The sequence below is a fragment of the Mobula hypostoma genome, chromosome 13, assembly GCF_963921235.1.
Source record: "Mobula hypostoma chromosome 13, sMobHyp1.1, whole genome shotgun sequence".
Lineage (NCBI taxonomy): Eukaryota > Metazoa > Chordata > Chondrichthyes > Myliobatiformes > Myliobatidae > Mobula > Mobula hypostoma.
Genome location: NC_086109.1, coordinates 6482337 through 6501046, shown reverse-complemented (window position 1 = coordinate 6501046; position 18710 = coordinate 6482337). Strand labels below are relative to the sequence as shown.

At 42.9% G+C, this 18710-nt stretch overlaps 1 protein-coding gene across 1 annotated transcript in view; it reads right to left on the bottom strand.

Moving 5' to 3' along the window:
* sort1a (sortilin 1a) overlaps nucleotides 1-17615 on the bottom strand; it is a 69620-nt gene extending 52005 nt beyond the window's left edge. The window contains exons 1-2 of the mRNA XM_063065193.1: nucleotides 17385-17615; nucleotides 4881-4940 (exon numbers count right to left, since the gene is read on the bottom strand). Coding sequence (XP_062921263.1) covers nucleotides 4881-4940; nucleotides 17385-17558 — 234 coding nt within the window. The 5' untranslated portion in view covers nucleotides 17559-17615. The remainder of the gene's footprint in view (nucleotides 1-4880; nucleotides 4941-17384) is intronic.
* Nucleotides 17616-18710: the final 1095 nt, after the last annotated feature.

Below are 18710 nucleotides of genomic sequence, written 5' to 3'. Positions count from 1 at the left end.
CCTTGTGTTGAAACTCAGTTAAGGTCTGAGGTGTCTGGCTTGGTTGGAAAGGAATGCAGTTCTTTTGTGTCAGATGGTTTTGGTTCAGTGAATAAGGGGTTAACCTTGGTACCAGTGGAAATTGAGAATTCTCAGTCACTTGTATTAGACAGTGTTTTAAAAGTTAGTAATGAGATAAAAATTGGTGAGGTAAGTGTTACTGAAAATAATGGGAGAAGTGTTGTTCCTGGACTTTTGAATAAAGTACTGGGTGAGGTTAAATTGGTTGCATGACCTTTGACCCAGACAAAGGCCTGCTGAGGAAGTATGTCCCCCTCTGTTGAATTTTGTTTCAACATTTTGGAGGTAAACACCTTCAAGATCATGATTGTTCAAGTTTGGGGTGTGGAGAGACAAAACTTGAGGGGTTGTTGCGACCAGGAGGGATCACTGGTGGAAGTTGCTATGGAGACAAGTCGAAGTAAAGGTCGTAGAAATTTGATAAATGGATTGTTTGGCCTCTTCCACAATGTACACATGGTTCTTATAAGTCTGGTGATGGTGCTAAGTTTAGTAAACAATGTGGGGAGGTTGACACCTCTCCAAGGAAAGGGTGATTTAACAATTTGACTAGTAAGCAAAGTTGCTGCTAGTGAACCACACAGAAAGACTGATGTTTATCCCACATGCGTAATTACTCCAAGCACGTTTAGAAAGTCTGCTGAGGCCCATGATAGCAAAACCAGAGGTTTAAAGTCTCATGATGTGTCACAGACTTCTCTACCTTCCATGTTACAACAGGATTTAGAGAGTAAGGTGTATGAGAAAGGTTTGTCGAGGAAGGAATTTATAGAGGAACAGAATAAAGATTCTGAAATGGTGGGTTTAAAAGAGACAGCTCTCTCTGAGGATGAAGTTCAGAAAGAGACAGTGGGATATTACCCGAAAGATGAGGTGTTGATGAGGAAGTGGAGACCAGCCACTGTGCCTGCAAGTGAGGTTTGGGCTATTGTGCAGGTGATTCCGAAAGTTTACAGGGCTGAAATGTTAAATGTGGCTTACAATATGTCTTTAGGTGGATATTTTAGAGTGAGAAAGACAGGGAACAGATTTATGAAGGAATTCTACTGGCCTAATTTAAAAGGGGATGTTGTGAATCTTTGCAGGACTTGCCATACCTGCCAGGTTGAGGGGAAACTTAATCAGGTTATTCAAGTAATACCACTTAAACCGATACCTGCTTTTGATGAACCTTTTTCTAGGGTCACAGTGGATTGTGTAGGCCCACTGCTAAAGACTGCAGCTGGTCATCAGTATCTGTTAACAATTATGTGTGCTGTGGCTAGGTTCCCTGAAGCCAAGCCTCTCGGAAACATCAAGTCCAAGAATGTGGTAAAAGCATTAAGTTTTTCACACTGATAGGTCTGTCCAAAGAAATTCAACTTGACCAGGGTAGTAACTTTACTTCGAGAACATTCCAGGGGATAGTTGGAGAACTGGGAGCTAAGCACATTGTGTCATCTGCATATCACACAGAGTCCAAGGAAACCTTGGAATAGTTCAACTCCACTCTTAAGACCATGATTAAAACATATTGTGTGAAAAATGGGAAAAACTGGGAAGAGGGGGTTCCCCTACTCTTATTTGCTGTTGGAGATACGATTCAAAAATCACTGGAAGGTAGTCTGTTTGAACCTGTGTTCGGTCACAGGCCAAAAGGACCTTTGACCCTACTCAGAGAACTGTGGTCTGATGTGGAAATATGGGTCAATATGCGGAAAAGATTTAATAAGGTTTGTGACCTTGCAAAGGGAAGTTTGCAGAATGTTCAAATTAAAATAAAACACTTGTTTGATAAGGTAGCACCTGTGGGTACTGTTATAAAAACAAATGGAGTCATGGAGGCTGAAAATGAGATGAAAAATCATTTTAACCCGCTGAATCAACAAGATTTAAGAATTCCCTTGTTTTGAAAACTATTACTGAGAAGGTCCATCAGTTTTAACCTACACTGCAAAAACAAGTGAAGGAATTAATTAGCAAGCATAAAGATTTATTCCCTGACATTCTAAGACAGTGTACAGCTGAAGGGCATGACGTCATTGTAAATTCAGCCCAGCCCATCAGAGAGCATCCTTACAGAATGAAATTAGAGGAAAGTAAAATGGTTGAACAAGAAATTGGAAACAAGAAGGAACAAGGAGAGAGTGGATGACTCTTTACCTTATAAAGATTGTCTTGTTAAAAGGATATTGGTGTGTTCCTTTGACAGAAAGGGCTAAGGAGATATCAGCATTTGTGACACCATCTGTACTGTATGAATATAATGTTTTACCCTTGGGGATGAAAAATGCTCCGGGGACATTTCAAAGAATGATCAATTCTGTGATTAGAGGTTTAGAAAACACAGAGGCCTATATTGACGATTTAGTGGTCTGGAATGACACGTGGGATATTGCAGCGGTAGAAAAACTGTTTGACAGACTTTCTAAGGCCAATCTTACTGTGAACCTTGCTAAAAGTGAGTTTGGTCATGCCACAGTTACATATCTGGGCTATGTAGTAGGCCAGACCCAACTGGATCCTGTATAGGCCAAGGTTCAACCTATTGCTGAGGTTCCTATTCCAACCGGCAAGAAAGCTTTAAGAAGATTTTTAGGAATGGTTGGGTATTATCGTAAGTTTTGTAAGAACTTTGCTGATGTCGCTCTCCCCTTACCAAAACTCCTAGGGAAGAGTGAAAGATTTGTATGGAGTGATTTTTGCCAGGAGGCATTTGAACATCTGAAAACCATTCTGTGTTATCATCCTGTGCTCAAGGCACCTGATTTTTCCCAAGCCACTTTCTATAGCAACAGATGCTAGTGACGAAGCTGCTGGGGCGGTACTTTTACAGAAGGGAGTGGATGACATTGAACACCCAGCAGCCTATTTCCCAAAGAAATTTAATGTGCACCAGAAAAATTACTCCACCATCGAAAAGGAATTGCTAGCACTTATTCTGGCTTTACAACATTTTGAAGTCTATGTCTGTCCTGCTCAGAGGCCACTTGTGGTTTACACGGATCACAATCCGTTGGTTTTTCTAACTAAGATGAAGGATAAGAATAGAAGGTTATTAAATTGGAGTCTGCTATTGCAAGAATATGACCTGAAAATCAAACATGTGAAAGGTACTGACAATATTATAGCTGATTGTTTATCCAGATGTTAAGTTGGAAATTGTGCACGTTTTGCTCCGTCATCTGATGAATATATATGTATTGTTTCAAGCTCTGAAATTTCCAGTTAAACAAAAATTTTGTCTTCTTCAAAATTTTTTCTCTCAAGGGGGTGTGATGGGGTCCTGAATTACCCCTATGAACTGTGCTTGATTAGCCCTATGAACTGTGCTTTTGAAAAGAGAGAGAGAGAGAGAGAGGTACTTAACACCAACTGCTTGGAAATTCTTACAGACAGAGAAGGGAGGAGCTATTCGAGTGGCAGTTGGTATTAAGCACAGGAAGATAAATAGGAGGTCAGATGATAAACCTCAGACACATGGTTTTGGACACTGAATGAGCTTTGTTGTGCCCACAGAAAAAATGGGTTTTGAAGGATCGATCAGTGGCTCTCGCAGTGTGAACAGGGTGTGACCGGTGGGGAGTTATTTGTGTGTCCAACTCTTGCCTGGTTTGATAGCTCCACCACAGAAGAACGGTCCCCTTTGTTGTGGTCACAGTCGGTGACTTCTAAAGGATTTCGCAGGACAATGGGAAGATTGATGGCGTTAGCTCACCTGAAGACTCAAATCTCTCCCTCTCTCTTCATCACTACTCAACTCAATACCACGAACTGAACTGAACTTTACTCATCATCGTTAGACTGTATCTATTTACCCCTAGACTTGAAGAAGCTTGGTCTTCATATATTTCCACACTTACTGATATACTTACTTATATATAATCATTGCTAATCTGTTTGATTTATTGCATTTATATTACTGTATTGCGTAGTTACTAATAAATGCCATTAGTTAATAGCAATACCGGACTCCAAAGTGTTTTACATTTCTGCTGCTTCTTTAACCCATCATGGGGTACGTGACAGGTATGTGTCACTATTTGTAATTCGCAGTCAAAAGAAAATTATCTGATGGTCAAAACATGACACACATTCACGAATTCTGTTCAGCTGCCTCTACAGCAGCCAGAGCAACACATTTCCCATACCAGCAGACCGTGAGGAAGATCTTTAATAATATTGCCAAGGATCAAAGATCAACTTTATTCAACATATACATTTGGATGTATTAGAAATTTGTTGTAATATGTTGGTGGAACTTGCAATGAAAACAATTATAATTATAATAATAAACTTATAAGTTAAAGTACAGATATGGAATAAAATGGGTATGTACATAAATATATTCACATATTACAATGTAAACAGAATTATAGAAAAAGTGGTTTAAAGTGTTTACAAATTTCTGTAACCCAAATGGCGAAAAGGCAGGTTGGCTAATACTATCATTTACCCTGATAGCAATCACAAGTCACTGCCCTAAATTTGAGATATGGAATAAATTCATCCGTATATAATATGTGGACAAACAAATTTGTTGTAGAAAGTTCTTTCAAAACATGCTACATAAAAGATTACTTTAATATGCACATAAAATTTCTGCCATTCAATACCATAATAAAAGTGTCAACTTCAAAACTGATTAAATCTCATTTTTGTTTTCTCAAATTTGACTAGGTTTATCTTACATTCCACAAGATGTACGTACAGGCTCCAGAGAACATTTAATGCTTCGTTTAAAATAGCCGCCCACCTCTTTGTTTCAGCATGGTGCTGACATTTGAGGTTACAAAATGTACAGACAAAACTAAGAAAAACATAGCTCAGATCATACTTACACCAGTTCCATCACCAACCCATGCCAATGTCACAGATCCACTCAGGTCCACAAACCGATACTGCAAAAATAAAGTGTTTAGCATTTTTATTGCAAAGAAAAATGTCATATCCTGATTTGTACTTATGTACTATGGGGCAGAGTTCTTCCTGCCGCTACTCCATAACACAGCTAACCTGTCTCAGAGTTGCCTTGCAGCGCTGTATGGAGTTTGCATGCTCTCGAGTAACACAAACAAAATGCTGGAGGAACTCCGTAGGTCAGGCAGCATCCATGGAGAGAACTTTCTCCAAGGTTTCCATATTCTCGCTGTGACCATCTGGATTGCTACAGCTCCCTTCCATGCCCCAAAGTTACAGACTCTGGTAAGTTAATTGGCTACACTAACATTATGGGTGGTGGGCTGGAGATATGTCTCTACCAAAGGAGGTGTAAGGCGCTCCTTCCCTCCGCTGGCCTGCAGGTCACCCTTGGACAAGGTGTAGCATCCGCTTAGCCCCCCTCCTCCTCCTCCCCCCCCCCCCAAAATCAGGGTTGAGTGAAGCCATGGGATCAGGTGGTGGATGGTCAAATGAGCAGCTAGTGCAGATCATAAGTCTTGGTTATGTGACCACTGACACCAGGCAGACAACCTCTGAAGAGTATTGATAATGGCTGGGGTCGCCTGTTTCGTAAAGACACTGCCCCGAAGAGAGCAACGGCAAGCCACTTCTGTAGAAAGATTTACCAAGAACAATCATGCTCAGGGAAAGACCATGATCACCTACGTTATACATCACAGCACACTATGATTGACTGAACACTAACATTACCCCTGGTGTTGGGGTGGGGGGGGGTTAGAACAATCAAGGGGTTGGGGAGAAGGATGTGCCTGTTCTCTCATTCTTTACAATATTGCATAGTGAAACTCAAGAGTGAATACTAAAATTGAAATTTTGAAAGGTCTAGGTAGTGAGGATCTAGATACAATGCTTCCAGTGGTGGGGGAGTCTAGGATCAGAGGGCACATCTCATCTCTTTGGAAGATTCAAGATTCAGAAAACTTTACTGTCATTCTAACTGTACATCAGCTCTGCAGGGCAGAATGAGACAGCGTTTCTCAGGGGCAGTGCAATCATAACATAACAAACACAACACTAAATAAACATAACAATAAATAGTAAAACACAACAGCAACATGTCAGTTAAAATCAAGTAATAAGTGTCCAGTGCAAGTTAAAAGTGTCCAAAGCAGAGTCAGGTAGAGCAGCTATTTAGCAGTCTGACTGCCTGTGGGAGGAAGCTGTTTAGTAGCCTTCTGGTTTTAGTTTTGATGCTCCTGTAACATTTGCCTGATGGCAGAAGAACAAACAGTTCATGGAGAGGGTGTGAGGGGTCTTTAATGATGTACCGTGTCTTCTGGAGGCATCGACTCTGAAAGAGGTCTTGGACAGAAGGTAGGGAGACCCCAATAATCTTCTCTGCTCCCCTAACCACCCTCTGCAAGGCTTTTTTGTCGACAGCACTGCAGCTGGAGTACCAGGTTGTGATGCAAAAGGTCATCAGAATAGAAGGATGTCCCTTTAGAAAAGAGATGAGGAGACATTTCTTTAGCCAGAAGGTACTGAGTCTGTGAAATTCATTGCTACAGACGGGTGTGGAGGCTAAGTCATTAGAAACTGTATATTTAAAGCAGAGCTTGACAGCCCCTTGATTAGTGAGGGCTTCAAAAGATATGGGCAGAAAGCAGGAGAATGAGTTGGAGAGGGAAACTGAACTTTATACGCCTGTGTTTCAGCATTTCCACTGACCAGTTACAATTGCCACCAACACCACCCTTGATATTACTGAACATGTCTGGTTGCCTCAAATACTTCCAACTTTCTAGATTTTACATGGAATTCCTTGCTAGCTGGTCCAACTTGAAAATTTGTCCTTAAAGGTTATGCATGGCAGAAGGACGAAGTAACCATGGTTGCAAAATATGCTTGGCCAACAAAATGTATTAACGTTCAAAGTATGTGATGTGTGGTAAATGACAAATAATTATCCAAACAAGTGCCTGTCACAGCACATTCAAAATCCCATTTAAATTTGATCTGAGGGGATGGTAACAATCTCTTAGAGAAAAAAGGCTGCAAGTAGTGGATCATCCAAGCCATGATTGCTAATACAATTGGGTAGGAGGTATAGGAGCCTTGAGATCCTACACCACCAGGTTCAGGAATGGTTATTATCCTACAACCATCAGGCTCCTAATCTAGTGTGGATAAGCTCATTCACCTCAACACCGAACACTAACTATGGACACACTTTCAAGAAGTCTACGATACATGTACTCAGCATTATTTATTTATTATTATCCTTTTTTTACACAGTTTGTCTTCTTTTGCACCTTGGTTGCCTGTCAGTCTTTGTGAGTAGTCATCTACAAGGACAACCTTCTTCTTGGGCACTAGCCTACAAAGGATCCTGGACATCTTCAAGGACTGGTGTCTCAGAAAGGCAGCATCCATTATTAAGGACATCCAGCACCCAGAGCATGCCCTTTTCTCACTGTTACCATCAGGTAATAATAATAAATAATAAAGGCATCCGTTAGTCTTGCAAGACCATGGATCTGCGCCTGGAAAGTCTTCACTCTCCAGGGAGCAGGCCTGGGCAAGGTTGTATGGAAGACCGGCAGTTGTCCATGCAGCAAGTCTCCCCTCTCCACGACACCAATGTTGTCCAAGGGGAGGGCATTAGGACCCATACAGCTTGGCACCAGTGTCGTCGCAGAGCAATGTGTGATTAAGTGCCTTGCTCAAGGACACAAGACGTTCCCTCGGATGGGGCTCGAACTCACGACCCTCAGGACACTAGTCCAATGCCTTAACCACTTGGCCACGTGCCCACAAATACCATCAGGTAGGAGGTACAGAAGACTGAAGGCACACACTTAGCGATTCAGGAACAGCTTCTTCCCCTCTGCCATCCGATTCCTAAATGGACATTGAACCCTTAGACACTACCTCACTTTTTTAATATACATCTTATTTCTGGTTTTTTTTGCACGATTTTTAACCTATATTATTAATTTTTTCCCCTTCTATATTATGTATTGCATTGAACTGCTGCTGCTAAGTTAACAAATTTCACGGCACATGCCAGTGATAATAAACCCGATTCTGAGAAGCAGCATCCACCATCCTGGCCATGCTTTGTTCCTGCTGCTGCCATCAGGCAGGAGGCACAGAAGCCTTAGGTCCCATACCACCAGGTTCAGGAACGGTTATTATCCTTCAACCATCAGACTCCTGAACTGGCGTGGATAACTTCACACCCCTCAACTCTGAACTGACTCCACAAACTACAGACTCGCCTTCAAAAACTCCCCAACTCATGTTCTCAGAATTCATCATTCTTCTTTTTTATTTATTATTTGCACGATTAATCCTGTTTTGCACATTGGATGTATGTCAGTCTTTGTTATCTATAGTCTCTCATAAACCCTGTGGTATTTCTTTATTTTCCTGTAATGCCCACAAGAAACTGAATCTCAAGATTACATATGGTGATATGATGATAAAGTTACTTTGAACTTTAATGCCAATGACATTTTAACTTTTCAATGAGTGTGCTTCGAATAATTTTCTTTAATGCACGGTGAACATCAGTATGGTTGTTGCTAGCTGACAGCTGGTGATCAGGTGCCTGGTATTTTCTGAGAGAGGGGAAAAGTTTATTCAGCAGCTGTTGACAGCCTTTGCTGGTCATGTTTGACAGCAACTGGAAGAGCTGTGAAAAATTTGATCCCATCCCAAAGATCAGGCATCATTCAGAACTATTGAGAGTTCTTGTAACAGTCAATTAGATGGAAAATTCATCTACCTTAATTGCTCAGATCACATGCACTACGAAGATTAATTTGTTGTTCTATTACCAAATTTCACAATCTGCAGACTGAACACAATCTTGCATCAACTTTTCTGAAATACCAATTACTGAAAGAGTGACTCTTTCCTCTCCACTGCTCTCCCTCCTAGCACTTAACCCTACAAGTGGGACAAGCACTACACCTGCTTCTCACCGCCTTTCAAGGTCCTGATGTAGACTGGGGGAGCGCTTCGTTAAGCACATTCGCTCTATCCGCCGCAAAAGGCAGGAATTCCTAGTGGCTACCCATTTCAATTTGACTTCCCATTCTCATTCTGACATGTTGGTCCATGGCCTCCTCTACTGCCAATATGAGGCCGAACTCAGGTTGGGAGGAGCAATACCTTATATTCCGTCTGGGTAGCCTCCAATCTTCTCTCCATTCTGGTTCCCCTGTCACCCCACCTCTTTTCCTCACCTGTCGATCACTTCCCTCTAGGTCCCCTCCTCTTTCCCTTTCTTCCATGGTCCTCTCCTATTGGATTCCTTCTTTTCAGTGGAAAAGTTAGTCTTGCAAAAAAAAAGTTCAGTCGAACACATGAAAACAGTTTCTGTTTGCCACACAAACAAAGCTATTGCCTCAGTACTGCTTGGGCAAAATATGTTTTGTGTGGGATACCAAAACATTAAGGCTATTGGGCTTCGCTCAAATTTGAAAACAGCTTTCAAGTGATTTTAAGTCTATTACCCCTAAGCTAAGAGTAAAAGAAGGGAATAGAACGTTTAGAACCATCTAAGAAGTTCTGCACGATTATAGTGCTGCAGTTCAGATTGTGCAGCAGCAAAACACCAACACTGAACCAAGTGAAGAACCAATTTCAGACTATTTGGCAGAATAGCACATCACACAGGAAGATGGAACTATTTCAGTACAGCAGTTAACCGCTTAACTGTTGAGGCCATACGCTTCTGTACCCAAATGCAGATAACACCATAAAAAGCTATTTTTGTAGCAGACAGGAAAATTCACTAAGACAAAGTGAACTTAGCTATACAACTAAGTTTATGTACTGCAAACACTCTGCAAACTTAAAAAATATTGCGTACAAGGCAATTTATATTCTATTAAGGAATTTCTGGGTTTTGGGGCTATATTACCATGGCAACCAATACCAGAGAACACAGGCGAGCTACAAGTCAAGAATATTCCAGCTTATTTGTACAGATGGTGGCATATTTTTCTAAAGAGAAAGAAACTTAAACTTGAAACCTGAAATAACCAAAATGACTCTGCGGGTTTCAAACAGGTCATTGACTTGGAATGTTGAGTACTTCCATCACTGCGTTGTTTACAGCAAGTTACAAAGGACCTGGCTGGAAAATTAACTGGTCACTGTAACTTGCTAAGTGTGTAGGTGAGAAGTGGAGTCTGGAGAGAGATTGTGTGAATGTAGGCATGGGAAGGGAATTTAGGGGAACATGGAGACTTCTGTAAATGGACCTTGGATGGTTGTGTGCAGATTCAGTGAGATAAAGGGTCTGTTTCCATATTGTATCTAACTAGCACAAAACCTTAAATACAAGCCCCACTTTTAGAACATAGAATATTACAGCATAGTACAGGCCATCTAGTCGACAATGTTGTGTTGACCCTTCACCTACTCCAAGATCAACCTAACCCTTCCCTCCCACATAGGCCTCCATTTCTCTTTCTGCTATGTGCCTATCTAAGTCTCTTAAATCTCCCTAATGTATCTGCCTCCACCACCACCCTTGGCAGGGTGATTCAAACATCCACCACTCTGTGTACAAACCTACCTCCTCTTTCCTCCAATCACCTTAAAATCATGCCCCCTTGTAGTAGCCATTTCTGCCCTGGGGAAAAGTCTCTGGCTGTCCACTCAATCTACACCTCTTTGTTACTTATTCGGGTGCAGCACGGAATAAGCTCTTCCGGTCCTTCGAGCCGCACCACCCAGCAATCTCCCAATTTAACCCAAGCCTAATCATGGGCAATTTACAATGACCAATTAACCTACCAACCTTTGGACTGTGGGAGGAAACCCACAGGGTCATGGGCAGAACGTACAAACTCCTTACAGGCAGCAGCGGGAATTGAACCCGGGACGCCTGTACTGTAAAGTGTTATGCTAACCACTATGCTACCATGCCGCCCCATCTTGTCATCTTGAACAGTTTTATGAAGTCATCTCTCATCTTCCTTTCCTTCAAAGAAGAAATCCAATTAATTCTCGAAAGACATGCTCACCAATCCAGGCATTTCCCTGGTAAATCCCCTCTGAACCCTCTCTAAAGATTCCACATCCTTCCTAAAATGGGATGACCAGAAATGAACACAATATTCCAGGAACACACATCAAAGTTGCTGGTGAACGCAGCAGGCCAGGCAGCATCTCTAGGAAGAGGTGCAGTCGACGTTTCAGGCCGAGACCCTTCTTCAGGACTAACTGAAGGAAGAGTGACTCTCTTCTTTCAGTTAGTCCTGAAGATGGGTCTCGGCCTGAAACGTCGACTGCACCTCTTCCTAGAGATGCTGCCTGGCCTGCTGCGTTCACCAGCAACTTTGAAGTGTGTTGCTTGAATTTCCAGCATTTGCAGAATTCCTGTTGTTTACAATATTCCAGGTAAAGTTTTGGTCCATTACTTGATCTTGAATATGCACTTAGTTCAAAGCTTGAAGATGTTTTAAACAACAACTAAAAGGCACTCATGGAATTGTCACTTAAGCTCAAGTGTTACTAATGCAGTATTTTATTTTAAATACCAGTTATCAAAAACTCAGATGATGGTATTTTTACCAAGATTTCACCCCCACTATATACTAAAATTAAAAGTTCACCAAAACAATTCCAGTTTCTGAACAGGTGGGATTGAAACAAAATAAGACTGCACTACAAAGGGAGTTAAATTTAGGATTTCAAGGAATAGTTCTCCCCCCAGAGTATAATTTTAAAGCAACCAGTCTTCACTCCCTTCACAGGGAACAATCAACCACAAAAACGTTGACCCATAAATTTGGATAAATTTGTCTTTTAAACTGTTGGAACCACAGATTCTGCCTCCTAATTTTTTTTTTAATTGCCGTGGCAGATGCTAAAGAAAATAATACCGGAGCTATATTCTAATCAGAATGAGCCAACAATTAGAGGTGAGTTACACAGTAATTATTTTATAAAGCTTGACAAGGAGGAAAATTGTAGTGAACCAGATTTTTTATAAAGGAAAACAAGGTATCAACAAAGTAAGGCAAAAAGCAAACTCGTACCATGCACCAGTAAAAGTAACTGATGTAATCAGTAGAAATGGATTAAAAATCAACAATGCAAGTGAAAAAATAAACACAACAGAGAAAAATACTGCCCAAGTTACAAACAGTAATCTTCTACACAAACTGAGACGCTCCAGTCAGAAACAAAACATACAACTTAACAGCACAGTACAGGCACTTTGGCCAACAATATTGGGCCACCCTTTCAACCTGCTCCAAGATTAATCTAACCCTTCCCTTGTACATGGTAAAGCAGTTTTCTATCATACACATGCCCATCTAAGTTTCTTAAATGGCCTAAGGTATCTGTCTCTACCACCAATCCTGGCAGCACATTCTATGTACCTATCACTCTGTATATAAAAAAAACTATCTCCTATACTTTCCTCCAATCACCTTAAAATTATGCCCCCTCGTATTAGCCATTTCCGTCCTGGGAGAAAATCTCTGATTCTCCACTCAATTTATACCAATTCAGCTTTCAGCCTCCTTTGTTCCAAAGAGAAAAGCCCTAGCTCACTCAACCTATCCTCATATGAAATGTCTGAAATAAAATTAGAATCTTGAAGTTGCAATTTGGCTTGTACATAAACTTAAGGAAGTTCTGAACAAGGACCAGCAGAAACACTGAAAATTGCAAGTCTCACATACACTTTAAAGAACGCAGATAACACCTACTTTAAAAACTTGCACATTTTCACAACTGCAATTCATAAATTGTGACTGCTTTTGAAACTACAGCACTTGTTTCAAAAATAAATTAAAATAATCAAATCACAAAATACTTAGGATTCTGAATATGAATTGTTCTGACATGCCTGTCACTACAAATACACAAGCCTCAAAAAGAGAACAGATTCTACCCCCTACGTTACTTAGTGACCACAGCATGCAACCACGTGTTGAGCAGTATAAACTGGTTTATATAGCAAGTGAGGATTTTAGTACACACGCCGTTATAATCTGACGAACACATCTCATGATCTTCACTGTTACCAAATTTGACAGCACATTTCCAATAACAGTAGCTTCTGAAAATTCAAAATGCTTACTTAAAATCAAAGCATCTAGTTTCATACCAATTAAAATCAGAATCTTCTACACCCATGGTATTTATGAAATTATATTGATTAGGAGGATATTTTTAAGAACATGAATTGCGTTGGATGAAAATACTCTTTACTCAGTATGTTCACAAACCCTGATGCTCACAAAGTAGTTTAACTGTATTTATGGCATTACAGGAGTGATAAACAAACTCATTAAAAACCTTTTACTTTTAAAAATTCTGATGCAACTTTGTGTCTTAAAAAAGTTAAGGGTATTCTAAAGATTAAATGACATTACTTGTGTATGTACTCCATTTTTGTTGACAGGTAAGGTGGACTTAAATATGCAGAAAGTGGAAATGATCAACAGGCAGCATCAATGGAAAGGAATAAACAGTCAATGTTTCAGACCGAGAACTTTCTGCAGGACTTCTTTAGGTCTCAGCCTGAAATGTTGACTATTTATTGCTTTCTATAGATGCTGCTTGACCTGCTGAGTTCGTCCAGCATTTTCTGTGCGTTGCTTACAATTCCAGCATCTGCAGACTTTCTTCTGTTTATGCTATAATTTGCGTCAAATCAGTTATATTTCAAACTGATACTGAGAAGATAAGGAACCAGAAGACAAGCAAAAGAAAGCAGATGCAATGAGAGAGCAAAGCTGAACTTCAAAGTTCCTGAAATTCAGGAATGGAATTAATTTTAGAACATTTTTTAAACCTCAGGACATTATAAATCACTTCACAAATGTTAATCAATGCCAATTTTTAAAAATAATTCCTGACAGAGCAGAAACATTTTTCAGTAAACACAGTTTTTTTAAAAAAGTGCAGTTACTAGCGCAATGTCTGAAATAAGACAAGCAATTTACATACAGCCAGCAGCCCAAAAATGTGATAACGACCAGATGTTTAGTCACACAGACAGAATATGTAAGGTTAAGCACCTGCCACTACACTTCCAAAGAGTTTCATATCACAAGACAGCATCAGGGTAGGATGAAGCCTCGCAGGTCACCAGGTTCAAGAATAGTTATTATCGTTCAACCATCAGGCTCCTGAACCAGCATGGATAACTTCACTCACCTCAATACTGAACTGATTCCATCAACTACAGACTCACTTTCAGGGACTCGTGCTCTGAGTTTTTTTTTGCAGTTTGTCTTGCACATTGGTTGTTTACCAATTAACCTACCCAGTATGTCTTTGGACTGTGGCAGAAAACCAGAGAACCTGGAGAAAACCCATGCATTCCATGGGGTGAATATACAGAGTCTCCTTACAGAGGACGCCAGGATTGAACTGCGAACTCCGACGCCCAAAGCTGTAATAACACCATGCCAACCACAGCTTATTAATCACAGTTTAGCTGTCTTTTTTGTTATAAAAATATGTATATTGCAAATTTACAATTCTACAACAAAATGGAGACAATAAAAGGGACTGAGACAAACATTCCCAACCCTATCTAGGATGACATTCAGCCACTGTGTTGCTCACGATCCTGGACACATCTGTCTGGAGATGTAAACGGGGGTGGTGGAGGAGCTGACAGAACGGAGCAGAGGGCAAAGTCACTGCTGGAACTTTGAGACATACTTCACTGCTTTAGCTAGACATCTGAAAATAATCTCTCTGAACTACCTAGCAGGTCAGACAACACCTGGAGAGAGACAGCCAACCCTTGTGTAACAGGTTGGTGAAGTTTCATCAGAACTGGTCAGTTCCAACAAAACTGAACAAGTTGGTTACCTGAACAAGATGGTGCCAGCCAACAGCGCAACCAACGGTGACGTTACGAAACTACTTATTTCAAATATGATTCCGCTACTGAGCTGGGTGCGATTGGAATGTGTGAGCTGTTTCGATGGTGTGTTTTCAGGCCAATTGAGCGATCTGATGCTTTGCTGTCTCTAAGGGAGTTTGGTGAGGTTTGGAGCAGAGTGTGCAGCCTGGAGGCCTGGACACCATGATCAACTCCACTGCTTCTCTTCCACTGAGGTGTTGAGCAAGGTTGAAGTCGACGAGGATGAGAGCTGAGGTTTTTTGGTCCACTCTGCCTGTGTTTGACCGGTCTTCCTCTTCCTCTCCTAGCTGCTGTCGGTGGAACGTGCAGGAGCCTTGGGGTCAATGCTGGAAGGATTGATCAGCGAGGCTGTGGAGTCATTTTGGGGGACTTTGAGGTTCACATTGGGCACATGGCCAAGTGGGCTGAAGGTCGCTAGTTCGAGTCTCAGCTGTAGCAGCGTGTTTGTGTCCTTGAACAAGGCACTTAACCACACATTACTCTAGTCTGTGCGAGGAGTGGCGCCCCACACAGACTTCCAATCTGCGCCTTATAAGGCATGAAAATGCCTGACGCAGGCATCTCATGGTCTGAGTCGACGTTCCTTCCCTCCCTCCCTTGAGGTTCATGGTGGATGGACTTCTGGATTTTGGTTACTCTTTTTGCTGTTTTTGAGCGGTCTGATGAGGGCAATCAAAACGGACTGGGGTGCTTCAGTGAAGAATGGCTCTGCGTGCAGCCCACAGTGGGCTAGCTGCACAGCGCTGAACTAAACTAAACTGAATACTGCTGGACTCCTGGTTCGATGTTTTATATTCTATGTGTTATTCGCCTGCTTTTTGCCGCTTGCGCAATTTGTTCTTTTATCGCGCGGTGGGTATTTTATTGTTTTCTTGAACAAATTCCAACATGTTTCTATTTCGTACCTGCCTGTGGGAGGACGAAACTCAAAAGTCGTATTCTGCATACATACAGTAATTTGATAATAAAAGTACTTTGAACCTTTTAATCTTTGAATCTGAAGTTCCTGTAGGGTGTGACGTACTTCAACAGGAGATGGATCACTGGCCCAGGCTTGTGTTCAGCTTCACTGGATTGGCACAAGAAGTCATAAACACAGGGATGGAGAGTCAAAGTGGCCACCAACTTCAAAGTAAATTTATTATCAAAGTATGCATACATCACCATATACTACTACCCTGACGTTCATTTTCTTGCAAGCATTTACAGTAGAACAAAGAAATAGGAATCATTGAAAGACTACACACAAAAAACTGACAAATGACCAATGTGCAAGGGACAGCAAGCTGCAAATTCAAAAAATATAGAAATAGTAAAAGTAAATAACATGGAGAACATGAGTTGTGGAGTCCTTAAAAGTGAGTCCGTAGGTTGTGGTATCAGTTCAGTGTTGAGGTAAGTGCTGGTTCAGAAGCCTGTTGGTTGAGGTATAATAACTGTTCCTGAACCTGGTGGTGTGTGACCCAAGACCCCTGTACCTTCTCAATCACTCCTGCAGACTGAACAGAATAGTCACACATTTGATTTCTCTGATGCAGATGGGGCCTCATCCTGAGCACTGAATTTAACACACTATATTAGAAGAACTGCTTTGCCTGGATAAGCTGGTTGGGTCCTCGTGGCGACAGAAAGGAAACAGGTGCTGCCTTCCTTGTATTTCGATTGGGCAGTGCTGTGAGTTGACATCGATGGAGATAGACTAGAGTCAGGGGGGAATGGTCCCTTTAGACGTTGGAAGAGAGCAAGTGAGAATTTCCTGGTGCTGGCAAGATGATTATGGAGGGAGATCTGTAAACGGTGGGGTGCAATGCAAGAACAAAATGAACCCTATCTTTTCACTGAGTGGGAGGAGAGGGCAAGAGCAGAAAACACAATAATTCAATTCAGATGTCAACTAAGTGAAGGCTTAACCAGAGATGACTGAAGCTCTGGTATGTAAAATGTGTTTATCTGATAGAGTCGGGGGGAGAGAAGGGAATTCTTACAGGAACCGGAGGTGGAGACCATGTGACCATAAAACATTGGAGCTGAATTAGGCAATTCGGCCCATCGAGGCCGCTCTTCGGCCTGGCAAACAGATGGACAGTATGAGACCTGCGGACGATCGCCCAGGGAAACATCGCAACAAAACCCCGGTTTGCCAAGTGCCAGCACCTTGTGGAACGAATGCCTCACCCTTCAACATCAGGTGAAATGTCACAGTCGATGCATCATATATAACGCTAAGTGCGACTGCAGACACCGAGGCTCCGCAACGATCCTCCAACCGGAGCCACGGCTGGACTCGCCTGTCCCCCAGGCCGTACTGCCCCGAATAACCTCCTTTCAAGACCACGTCCGGATCACCAGCTGGACCTCCCCATTCCCCGTCCCCCGTCCCCCGTCCCCCAGCCTTATCGCCTGGACCCCCAGGTATCACTCTACCAAGATCGCCGTCCCCGGGACCTCCGCTCCGACTCCCACCCCCGATCTCCCTAATCTCCACCCTTGGCGGATGGCGGACCCCCGGGACCCCCCCGTTCACCTCGTGCGTGTGTTCGGTCAGGTTGTCCTGGAAAGCCCGGCTCTGCTGACAGGAGACCCCTTCGGCTTCGCTGACGCTACCGCGGGGCAGTCGTGAAGCGGAGACCAGGGCGGGAGTCGCGGCGGCGACCGCCGCCAACAGCAGCAGCCGGAGCAGCCCCGCCGCCTCGGACATGTTCACCTCACGCAGCACCGTCAGCGCCAAGCCGGCATCACGGCCGCTTTAAAGCTTCGTCTCCGCCTCGCCCAAGGTGTTGTCCAATGGGCTGACCCCATGCCCACAACGCCGCCGGTGACTGGCGGATCCCACATCAATCCGATCGCGTGACATAACTAGGCCCGCCTCCTGTTCGGCGTCTGCAGTTCGGGGTACCACAAGAATGCAATGACGCAGCTCTCACAGTGATGCAACAGGAGTTCAACAACACCGTAACACAGTCTCCACAGTGCTTCAACAACACCGTAACGCACTCTCCACAGTGCTTCAACAACACCGTAACACAGTCTCCACAGTGCTTCAACAACACCGTAACGCACTCTCCACAGTGCTTCAACAACACCGTAACACAGTCTCCACAGTGCTTCAACAACACCGTAACGCACTCTCCACAGTGCTTCAACAACACCGTAACGCACTCTCCACAGTGCTTCAACAACACCGTAACGGAGTCTCCACAGTGCTTCAACAACACCGTAACGCAGTCTCCACAGTGCTTCAACAACACCGTAACGCGCTCTCCACAGTGGTTCACACAACACCGTAACGCACTCTCCACAGTGCTTCAACAACACCGTAACGGAGTCTCCACAGTGCTTCAACAACACCGTAACGCACTCTCCACAGTGCTTCAACAACACCGTAACGGAGTCTCCACAGTGCTTCAACAACACCGTAACGCACTCTCCACAGTGCTTCAACAACACCGTAACGGAGTCTCCACAGTGCTTCAACAACACCGTAACGCACTCTCCACAGTGCTTCAACAACACCGTAACGGAGTCTCCACAGTGCTTCAACAACACCGTAACGCACTCTCCACAGTGCTTCAGCAACACCGTAACGCAGTCTCCACAGCGGTTCAACAATGCCGTAACGCAGTCTCCACAGCGGTTCAGCAACACCGTAACACAGTCTCCACAGCGCTTCAGCAACACCGTAACGCAGTCTCCACAGCGGTTCACACAACACCGTAATGCACTCTCCACAGTGGTTCAACAACACCGTAACGCAGTCTCCACAGTGGTTCAACAACACCGTAACGCAGTCTCCACAGTGGTTCACACAACACCGTAACGCAGTCTCCACAGCGCTTCAGCAACACCGTAA